The sequence below is a fragment of the Hyperolius riggenbachi genome, chromosome 2, assembly GCF_040937935.1.
Source record: "Hyperolius riggenbachi isolate aHypRig1 chromosome 2, aHypRig1.pri, whole genome shotgun sequence".
Taxonomy (NCBI): domain Eukaryota; kingdom Metazoa; phylum Chordata; class Amphibia; order Anura; family Hyperoliidae; genus Hyperolius; species Hyperolius riggenbachi.
Window position 1 is genome coordinate 222487927 of NC_090647.1, and position 12110 is coordinate 222500036.

General features: G+C 45.4%; 1 protein-coding gene across 2 annotated transcripts in view; it reads left to right on the top strand.

Moving 5' to 3' along the window:
* Positions 1-8937: 8937 nt before the first annotated feature.
* TMEM255B (transmembrane protein 255B) overlaps positions 8938-12110 on the top strand; it is an 81211-nt gene continuing 78038 nt past the window's right edge. For both annotated transcript variants that reach the window (XM_068268214.1, XM_068268217.1), the window contains exon 1: positions 8938-9082. In XM_068268214.1, coding sequence (XP_068124315.1) covers positions 8971-9082 — 112 coding nt within the window. In that variant the 5' untranslated portion in view covers positions 8938-8970. The remainder of the gene's footprint in view (positions 9083-12110) is intronic.

The window sequence follows — 12110 nt, forward strand, 5'->3', positions numbered from 1 at the left end:
CCAGGGTGCTAACTGTTAGCACCGCTTTGTGAATCAGGCCCATAATCTGTAATCCTAATCAGGTCTGTAATCTGGGCAGCCAGCGTATCTGGTGAGCGTATTGCATGCGTGTTGGTGGAGGTGATCCAGCACGGGGTGCGATTGCTGTACACATGGACACAGAGCACCATAGTTGCATAGATTTTACTGGTTTATCATTAATTCACCATATGCAGTATTTCCCTTGTTTTTCACTGAGGAAATGGATGTCAATAGGCATTTACAGGGAAACAGCAGAGGATCCTTCAGGAACATGATCTTTATTGTAGACTCAGAGTTGGATAGTTTATATTGGGAACTGTAATCATTTATCAAACAGATTGCATGTGTGTGGAGCACCGATACATCATATTGATACAATGTTCTCATATTGAAGGTGAAGTGGTCATCTGATTGTTCCAAGCTATTTGTGCCCCTAGGTGAGACATTTTGTATAATGCTATGCCACTATAGACATCACCAGAGCTGTGAAATTAAATTGCTTTGTTGCCATGTTCACTTGAGAATTAAGGTATCTTCATTATTTTTTTACATATTTTGTGGTCATTAATATGTGGCATCTGCGGATCTGCATTGTATTGTAGAACATTTTAGATTGTTATACTGTACTTCTTTGTCTGATGTTCACTGTTTAGTAATTATATCGTACAGTGCTATGGATGATGATAGTACTACAGTATTTCAACAATAATAATAATTTGCCATTCTGAGAATGGTCAGTTTACAATGGTGATTATAAACAGCAATATAACAAATGGCCACTAGAGGGCAACAAACACTGCTGTTTAAAAATTGAAGTCCTACCTAGATTTAAAAGTGATAACTTATTTATGTATACTTGTACCTTATTCTGTACTCATTTTTCAATAAACACTTTTGGTGGATGAAAAAAAAAAAGTGATAACTTAAGTGATAACAGGGTTATGTTGATTTAACAGTGCTTTTTTACCTTCTTCACCTTGCTATATTTATACTTATATTCCGACAACAACAAAAATCTCCCCTTTGTTTTTCACTTCAGGTTTTTAATTAACTACAGTGGTTTGCAAAAGTATTCCTTGAAGTTTTCCACATTTTGTCATATAACTGCCACAAACATGAATCAATTTTATTGGAATTTCACGTGAAAGACCAATACAAAGTGTTGTACACATGAGAAGTCGAACGGAAATCATACATGATTCCAACCATTTAAAAAAAAAAAAAAAAAAAAAAAACTGCAAAGTGGGGTGTGCGTAATTATTCAGCCCCCTGAGTCAATACTTTGTAGAACCACCTTTTGCTGCAGTTACCAAATTTTTTTCCGGGGACCGCCGCGGGGGGAGTGGACGTTGGGTGCGCCTCCTAGTGGACAGTGGAGTGGGTTACCAGGGGGCGGGGGCTGGCAGGGGTGCAGTGGCATAGCTAGCATAGTTGCCCCAGTATAGGGAGTTTAGTTGCCCCAGTATAGCCATTATAGTGCCCCAGTATAGCCTGTATAGTGCCCCAGTATAGCCAGTATAGTGCCCCAGTATAGCCAGTATAGTGCCCCAGTATAACCAGAATAGTGCCCCAGTATAGCGCCCCAGTACCCCAGTATAGTGCCCCAGTATAGCCAGAATAGTGCCCCAGTATAGCCAGTATAGTGAGCCAGTATAGTGCCCCAGTATAGCCAGTATAGTGCCCCAGTATAGCGCCCCAGTACCCCAGTATAGTGCCCCAGTATAGCCAGTATAGTGCCCCAGTATATCCAGAATAGTGCGCCAGTATAGCCAGAATAGTGCCCCAGTATAGCCAGTATAGTGAGCCAGTATAGCCAGTATAGTGCCCCAGTATAGCCAGTATAGTGCCCCAGTATAGCGCCCCAGTACCCTAGTATAGTGCCCCAGTATAGCCAGAATAGTGCCCCAGTATAGTGCCCCAGTATAGTGCCCCAGTATAGCGCCCCAGTATAGCCAGAATAGTGCCCAAGTATAGCCAGAATAGTGCCCCAGTATAGCTAGTATAGTGCCCCAGTATAGCTAGTATAGTGCCCCAGTATAGCCAGAATAGTGCCCAAGTATAGCCAGAATAGTGCCCCAGTATAGCCAGAATAGTGCCCCAGTATAGCCAGAATAGTGCCCCAGTATAGTGCCCCCGGATAGTAAGTATAGTGCCCCAGGATAGCGCCCCGGTATAGCGAGGTGGTGGTCCCTGCCGCTGTTATTACCTTAACAGCGGCCGCTCTCCCCTCTTCGGCGTGTGTATTTATTCAAGCAACGTATCTCCCGGCTGCTCTGTGTGATGCAACAGGAAGCAGGGCAACGGCTTCCTGTAGCGGCGATATGTATCGCCGTTACTATGGTAACCGAGCCCTTCTTCCTGCGCATCACACAGAGCAGCCGGGAGATACGCTGCTTGAATAAATACATGCGCAGGAGAGGGGAGAGCGGCCGCTGCTATGGTAATAACAGCGGCGGCCGCGGGGACGGGGGACGGGCGGGAGGGGGGTTGAAGAGGACAGTCCTGCGGCCCAACTGGGAGCGTCCCGCGGACCACTAGTGGGCCGCGGACCACAGGTTTAAGGATCCCCGTTTTAGGGTATGTCTCCAGGGGCAAATCCAGGATTTCCAAGGGGGGGGTTCCTGAAAGTGGCGTGTGGGCGTGGCCAAAACATGGTGTGGGTGGAGCCAAATACTAGCAGTTTCTAGGCTAAATTGCACTCCCCCCAGTATAGATTAGATAGGTATGTGTCCCCCAGTATAGCTTAGATAGGTATGTGTACCCCAGTATAGCTTAGATAGGTATGTGTCCCCCAGTATAGCTTAGATAGGTATGTGTCCCCCAGTATAGCTTAGATAGGTATGTGTCCCCCAGTATAGCTTAGATAGGTATGTGTCCCCCAGTATAGCTTAGATAGGTATGTGTCCCCCAGTATAGCTTAGATAGGTATGTGTCCCCCAGTATAGCTTAGATAGGTATGTGTCCCCCAGTATAGCTTAGATAGCTATGTGTCCCCCAGTATAGCTTAGATAGGTATGTGTCCCCCAGTATAGCTTAGATAGGTATGTGTCCCCCAGTATAGCTTAGATAGGTATGTGTCCCCCAGTATAGATTAGATAGGTATGTGTCCCCCAGTATAGCTTAGATAGGTATGTGTCCCCCAGTATAGCTTAGATAGGTATGTGTCCCCCAGTATAGCTTAGATAGGTATGTGTCCCCCAGTATAGCTTAGATAGGTATGTGTCCCCCAGTATAGCTTAGATAGGTATGTGTCCCCCAGTATAGCTTAGATAGGTATGTGTCCCCCAGTATAGCTTAGATAGGTATGTGTCCCCCAGTATAGCTTAGATAGGTATGTGTCCCCCAGTATAGCTTAGATAGGTATATGTCCCCCAGTATAGCTTAGATAGGTATATGTCCCCCAGTATAGCTTTGATAGGAATATGGCCCCAGTATAGCTTAGATAGGAATATGGCCCCAGTATAGGTTAGATAGGTATATGCCCTCAGTATAGGTTAGATAGGAATATGCCCCCAGTATAGGTTAGATAGGTATATGCCCCAGTATAGATTAGATAGGTATATGTCCCCAGTATAGGTTAGATAGGAATATGGCCCCAGTATAGCTTAGATAGGAATATGCCCCCCAGTATAGGTTAGATAGGTATATGCCCTCAGTATAGATTAGATAGGTATATGCCCCCCAGTATAGGTTAGATAGGTATATGCCCCCCAGTATAGGTTAGATAGGTATATGCCCTCAGTATAGGTTAGATAGGTATATGCCCCCAGTATATGTAGTCAGGGGGTATATGCCCCCAGTATATGTAGCCAGGGGGTATATTGTCCCCAGTATATGTAGCCAGGGGGGGCAGTATATGTAGCCAGGGGGATATGTGCCCAGACTGTATATGTAGCCAGCAGGGGGATATGTCCCAGTATATGTAGCCAGAATGGCTGGCTTCCAAACATTCCACCCGGCGGGCTGCTGCACTTGCCTGAGGGGACTGAGACCGCACGCTCGCATCACTACTCCAAACGAGCCTCACTGTTCTCCAGGCAGCCTCTCCACGGTCTGGACTTGAAGTGTCCAATCATGGCCAGGGGAGGAGCGCGGGCCGGCCGCTGCATGGCGTGGTGACGTCACGTCATCCGGAAGGTAGCCATGGAGACCAGTGGGACGCCATCACCGGCCGGCGCCGCCGCTGCCGATAAGTTAATGCATCTGCTCTGGGCCCCCAGCTCTAGTCAGAATCCTCCTCGCCCCGCACACAGATATGAGCAGGCGGCAGCTGCGCATCTGTGGCTGCCGCTGCTCAGATTTAGAGGAGACATTTGCGAATAGTCTCTGACTTCCGGTTTTGGTGCAGGGGGGTGTTCTGTACACCCGGAACAACCCCTTCCGTGCGCTTCTGGTCTCTACCAGCTTTGCACATCTAGGGACTGAAATACATCAATCGCTACAATTACTAGGTTATGCCTAATGATGTTGATCCAGGGATTTTATCTGATTGCCATCTGGAGTCAGGAAGGAATTTTTCCCTTTTGGGGCTAATTGGACCATGCCTTGTGGGGGTTTTTTCGCCTTCCTCTGGATCAACAGGGGTATGTGGGGGACGGGCTGGAGTTGTACTTTGTACTGGTTGAACTCGATGGACGTATGTCTTTTTTCAACCAAAATAACTATGTAACTATGTAACTATGAAATCCTTGCCCATTCTTCTTTGCAAAACAGCTTTAGCTCAGTCAGATTAGATGGACAGTGTTTGTGAACAACAGTTTTCAGATCTTGCCACAGATTCTCGATCGTATTTAGATCTGGACTTTGATTGGGCCATTCTAACACATAGATATGTTTTGTTTTAAACCATTCCATTGTTGCCCTGGCTTTATGTTTATGGTCATTGTCCTGCTAGAAGGTGAACCTCTGCCCCCGTCTCAAGTCTTTTGCAGACTCCAAGAGGTTTTCTTCCAAGATTGCTCTGCATTTGGCACCATCCATCTTCCCATCAACTCTGACCAGCTTCCCTGTCCCTGCTGAAGAGAAGCACACCTAGAACATGATGCTGCCACCACCATATTTGACACTGGGGATAGTGTGTTCCGAGTGATGTGCAGTGTTAGTTTACCGCCACACATAGCGTTTTGCATTTTGGCCAAAAAGTTCCATTTTGGTCTCATCTGACCAGAGCACCTTCTTCCACATGTTTGCTGTGTCCCCCACATGGCTTGTGGCAAACTGCAAACAGGACTTCTTGTGCTTTTCTGTTAACAATGGCTTTCTTCTTGCCACTCTTTCATAAAGGCCAACTTTGTGCAGTGCACGACTAATAGTTGTCCTATGGACAGATTCCCCCACCTGAGCTGTAGATCTCTGCAGCTCCTCCTAAGTCACCATGGGCCTCTTGACTGCATTTCTGATCAGCGCTCTCCTTGTTCGGCCTGTGAGTTTAAGTGGACGACCTTGTCTTGGTTGGTTTACATTTTTGCCTTACTCCTATTTCTGAATGATCGCTTGAACAGTGCTCCGTGGGATGTTCAAGGCTTTGGAAATCTTTTTGTAGCCTAAGCCTGCTTTAAATTTCTCAATAACTTTATTCCTGACCTGTCTGGTGTGTTCTTTGGACTTCATGGTGTTGTTGCTCCCAGTGTTCTCTTAGACAACCTCTGAGGCCGTCACAGAGCAGCTGTATTTGTACTAACATTAGTTTACACACAGGTGCAAGGTGCACTCTATTTAGTCAGTAGCACTCATCAGGCAATGTCTATGGGCAACTGACTGCACTCAGACCAAAGGGGGCTGAATAATTACGCACATGCCACTTTGCAGTTATTTGTAAAAAATGTTTGGAATCATGTATGATTTTCGTTCCACTTCTCATGTCTTCACCAATACACCACTTTGTATTGGTCTTTCACAGGGAATTCCAATAAAATTGATTCATGTTTGTGGCAGTAATATGACAAAATGTGGAAAACTTCAAGGGGGCCGAATACTTTTGCAAACCACTGTATTTAAAGGACATCTGTAACCTTGGGAAATAAAATGAGATACTTATCAATGTCAGGAACCGGCCCGCGGCACGCCTGCGTATACGGTTCCCGACTGCGGGTTTGACCAGATCAAGCGGGGAGCAGCCTTATTCGAGCTAAAACAAGGCTGGGACCCCTCAGAACACCTCTCACTGCCACCACCAGCTGTTCGCTAGACCCTTCCACTCTGCTGTTGAGTCCTCAGCGCGCATTCCGCGTTTTCGTATTCGGGTCAGCTTTGCGCTTAGGCCGGATACGGGAACGCCACGCACCCACACACACACACACAGTTGCAATCTTACACTGTCGCGAAGCAAAAACCCACTAACAGTCGTTCCGAACGATACTGTTAGCCACTCTGCTGTCGCTACTCGCACTGGCGTTGTTCGTACGTTGGGTCAGCTGCGCGCTTTAGGCCAACGTATGACAAACGCCCCCACACACAATGCAATTACAATTTCATACGGTAGTGTTGCTCAAGCGTACAATTAGGCATGAACTTACACGGTTACACTTCAGTCTCTTCTAGGCTATGAGTGTTAGTTTAGTACAGCAGAAGTCAAGCTTATTAAATAATGATTTAATATTCCATAAAAACAAAGAACAATGCAGAACTTAATATATACAAAAGATTACAAAAAGACAAAGTAAAAAAGTTACAAAATTAAGAGTTACAAAGATAACACACATGGATATTTGCGTAGAATAAAAATGGGGATTAAAAAAACGTTACCAACTTGAAGGTCTCAACGTTGTCGGCAGGAGCATGCCGCTTGTTCGACCAGAAGTCGAGATCAACTCTAGCTATGCGCTAACTCCAAGAGCAGATACCGGTGGCTGTCCTGGGCCAGCTTAAATAGTCTGAAGTGTCCCCTGGGGCATTTAATGTCCAGCCCCCAGGAACTAATGCACTTTCCCCGTCTGTGACATCACCGAACGCTTGTCATAATCTTGAGAACAACAAATATCCTGTTGACACTTACAGATTTCAAAGCAATTCCTTTTCCAGAGATCCAACATCCACTATAGTACCCACACCCAACAAAAGACTTCCTTAGCCCAATTTCCCCAGGTTACAATGTCTATACATCCAGAGATTGTTAAGTGGGGCTTTCAACTCCAGGTGAAAACTTGATTAAGGCTTTTTCCTGTCTCCTGTTTTTAAAGTCTGCAGAGATTCCAACCCCCTTCCAATAGATGTAATTTAATTTAATTTCCAGTAGCCTGTCATGTACATTTCCAACATTCCTGTGTTAGTCTCCAGACTCTGGTCCTCTTGCTTTGTGTATTGAGACAATGGGCTATCTCCTGAGTTCAAAAGCCAGGCAGATAATCCCATTAGCAGAAACTCAAAGCACCTCATATGGGCAAGACAATACCCACTTCCTTGCCCCAAGCAATCAAAGGCAACCGCTCCCTCCATGGAACACAGGCAGAAAAATGAAAGAATATGTTCCTGTTATCCTTACATCATAAGCACCCCAATATATCACCACAATCAAAGAGGAGGGAAGACTCTAAATCCGCAAGGTATACACAGTGAGATTTTCTGGCAGATTTCCTGCCCGATCGATGATATCCAACCTGTCCAATCTGATTTCGATTGATTTTCTGATCAATTTTCCATTCACTTTGACAGAAAATTGATCGAAATCAGATCAAACAGGTTGGATATAATTGATTGAGCAGGAAATCTGCCAGAAAATGTAGCATCCGACTGTAATGTCAAAGATGCTTTTGGGTCTTCTCAAAAGGCCACGGAAATATTCGGGTCTCCGAGTTCTTCTGAGGATGACTGTCTCCGTACAGTGCACACACGAGCGCAGACTGGCGATTGTGCCATATGGAGCCGCTTATCTTCAGAAGTACTTGGAGACCCGAGAGGACATACAGCTGTAAATCCTTTGATGTGCAATAAAACAAGTTTTTATCCAGTAAGTTGCAGTATCTGTGCGCAGTATTTATTTCCAACGCAGTCTGCACTATTTTGTCCCCTTTATCTTTTCTTACTTAGAGAAGAGCAGCTGGACCTCTAGTGGAAGGGGGAAGCACTAAGTGGACCAGGAAGTATCTAGGCAGCGTGCTAGAGATGGGAAGTTCGGATCTTTTCAATGATCCGGATGATTCGAATCGAATCATTGAAGAGATCCGGATCTTTGATCCGAATCTCGGATCATTTTACTACTGAAGCATTGGGGGTGGGGGGGAAGGGTGAAATGCATAGCAGGACAGGTCTTTCCCTGCTGTGGACAGGATAAGGGGAGGGGGGTGGACACACAGAGAAGGGGAGAAGATGGACAGAGGGCAGGGAGCGGGCAGAGAAGTGAGGAGGGACAAGCAGAGAGCAGAAATGTTTGTTTGCACACAATACCCACATGCTGCAATCATATGCTTTACACACATTTCACCTATATGCTCATCTGTGTACTTTGAATGGAAACGTCGCACAGTGAAAGAAAGCATTCCCAGAAGCATTCCCAGAAGTGAAGTGCAGCTGTTTAGTGCCGAGTGCAGGAGGATCATACTGCCTTTCAATCACAGTGCCTGCAAAGTTACTGAGCTGAGCCAAAAGTTTCCAATGTGTTCACTGTGCAGCACTACGGAACAGCCAGCCTATAATGGGCAGCACATTGCAGCCAGTATGTGTGCTCTACACATATCTGGCAGTGGCACCCATGTCCCCTCTCTCTCATCTACCTGTCCCTGCAAGGCTGCCTCCCCTCCAACTCAGCGATCCATCCCTGCTCTGCTTCAAGGAGCCCGCTGAGAGGGGGCGTGTCGCTCCGTGCCCCACCCCTTTTTCAATCCGAATCACTCATTTTGATGATTCGGATGATTCGACTCACAAAATAGATTCGGATCAAAGATCCGAATCGTTCATGATCCGGACAACACTACGGCGTGCACTATCAGGAAGTCCAGTTTCTCCTTGTGCTGCATGGTTGTCAGCAGCGATTATCGGGATTACTGGAAGTTATCACAAGCAGTGGAATCCGTGTGGGCGGTGGCAAAGGCGACCAGCCGGCTCACCCAGCCGCCTCACTATTCAGGTACTCTGATTCCTCCACATCTTTGGTCGCCGTACCATTGCTTAGTTACTCATATGTCCTGTGGAAACTTTCCAGACACAGCCATTGGAGTGTTTTGCCTGCAGTATCACAGTCACTGAGGCATTGGAAGTTTATTTACACACTGTGGATGCATATGCTGTATTGTTGCATTTTCTAACACCTCATTAAACATTAACAAAGTACCATATTTCATTATAGAGATGGGGATAACCTTCTGTTTTTTTCCATTTTAGGGATCTGTCTTGGTTGGTAGGATTTTTGGATACAATGAGCACCCACATTTATTAACGTTGTCTGTTAGTTTGAATATCTGTAATTTAATATTACTGATATTCTACTCTCAGCCTCTGCTACCTATACCTCACAGTTTTCCCTCTATCCTTACCCCTAAGGCAGGGAACACACTTGACTGTTTAGGTGCACGTTTTCTGCACAGAAAAACTGAGAACTCATGTTAATCAATAGGCTAGTTCACACTTAATGTGTTTTTTGCGCACAGAAAAAAACTGACATTGTACATGATGACTCAGTACATTTTGTCAGTTTTCTCTATCAATTACATCAGCTGTTATGAAAAAAATTTGCACATTTTCCTGCATAGAAACACACTGAGGGCTCGTTCCCACTATCGCGAATCTGCATGCGTCCAACGCATGCAGATCCGCACATGTAATGCAAGTGGATGTGCCTGTTTCCACTGTAGCGTTGTTGAGGTGCGTTTTTTTCAGCGTGAAAAAAACGCACAAAAGAGCCAACGATTTCGCCTGCGTCGGGAATCCGTGCGAATCGCCGCTAATGTATTTAATAGTAAAAACGCATGCGTTTGTTACATGCGTTTTTACCCGCGATTTCGCGTGCGATTTCGCACCTTTTTCAATTTTATTTAGCCCTGGCAGTGTCATGGTTAATTTCGCATGGCACCCTGCCATGCGAAATCGCATGCGAAATCGCGGGTAAAAACGCATGCGGAAACGCATCCGCATGCGTTTTTACAAGCGTCGGAATGCGGCCGAAATCGCGTCGCAACAGTGGGAACGAGCCCTTAGTGTGCAGAAAAAGTATGCAGAAAAACACACGCAGAAAACTGAAAGACAAGTGTGTTCCCTGCCTCACACTAACCTCCCCCTTACCTCCACCTAACACTACCTGTATAGCAAAGCACCGCATTGCAGCCGATCTGGTGTTTGGCTATATGATAGCCGAAGTCCAGCGCCTGTTAATCACATGACTGCTGATATCTGGAGCTTGGCTGTAGGACAGCAAACCCCAGGCGCTGATTATCCCCCCCACTCCACCATTTCGCTACACGGTCATGGCAGCACATTTAGCTAAATAAATGCTGGATTCTGAGGCAGGAAGGGCTGGGGCTTCTATGCAGTCAGCCCAGCAGCAGCAGCACTATTAGATAATGTAGCAGCCAGACTGGCAGGATCCAGGAGTGATTGAGGATGCTCAGGGTGGTCTCATGAAACAAACAGGCACTCAAAGTATGCATAATTCTTCTTGGAAGTAAGGATGCAGTGTTCCATGTATTGTCTATCTTGAATATAGTAAATTATGTACCTGGCATGCAGCTTAGGAGATTTAATGCCAAGTGTCCCACATGAACAAATATGAAAGTGCACATTTTCTTTGATTTCATATCCTTGTCATTGGAATAGTAGCTAGTAGTAATGTTCAGTATAGAGCTGTATAATTTAATTGCATTCTCAATAGCTTCCCAATTGAATTCAAGTAATTTTCAGTGTCTGTTAGGACCAGCTGTTCATAAACAAAACATTTTTCTAATACAGGATGCAGCCCAGACCACAGGGTGCCTATAATGCCATTATGTTATAATGTATGTATGATAAGCAAAGCTATGCATTGCTACAGTTTCCATGAAATAACTACTTCCAAGAGCCACATTTCTGATGGGGAAGGGGATCACTTTCCACACACAACAAATGTGACACACATTACCTGGAAACCAAGTACATCAATCCTTCCATGTGGTGTGAAAATAAAATAGTACGGTATTTTACCACCAACATGTGACCAGTCCTCTGGGCATTAATGTCTGTTGACTATAACTAGTGTTTAATGGAAACCTGAAGTGAGAGAGATATGGAGGCTGTCATATTTATTCACTTTTAAACAATACCAGTTGTCTAGCTGCCCTGCTGATTGATTGATTGATTGATTGATTGACTAATCCCATTAGCTATAAACCCTGAACAAGCATGCCAAACAAGCATGTTTCTGACAAAAATGTCAAGATGAGCTGCACACTTGTTTCAAGTGTGTGATTCAGACACCAGGGTTGTAATCTCATCCCTTTAAATACCGGCACATATGAATTATACATGCCTTGTGGCTAGTTAGATGCAGCTCAGGCACTGATTATGTGTGAGTAGACCCAGAGCCTGGATAACTTAAGGCTCATACGAGTACATTTGAAATCGGCGCCGGTAGACTTGGGCGCAGGATACAGCGGTATAAGGCTGATCCTGCTTCTGCACAAGTCCGGGCCGATTTAATTACTATTCCCCCTCCAGGCCGCCATGGATAGTGGGGGAATGCAATAATTTGGCTTCCAGCGGTTGCTGGAGGCCGAATTATGTTTTTAAGCAACCTCGGCTCCGTCTGCTGACGGCTCCGACGTTACTCACTGAGCGCTGCAATAGGAGTGATTCCTATTGTAGTTTATGGAGGCGCCGGCTGCACCCAAATCTAGCAGCGATGAAAAGCACTGCTCCGGGCTCATACACACATCAGACCATAGTCTTTGGAAAATGAAAGATCACAGACCAATTTTACCCCCTTCCATGTAGTATGAGAGCCATACCTACACAGTCTATTCTATGAAGCTGAACTCCCCATAAGACAGAAATCTTTGCAAGATGCTGCACACAAAGATGCTGTAGACATTCAACAGATCAGTATCTGCAAAAGATCTGTTCCTGCAAAAGATCTGTTCCTGAAAAATGCATTCATAGTCTATGAGATCTGCAGATCATCATACACA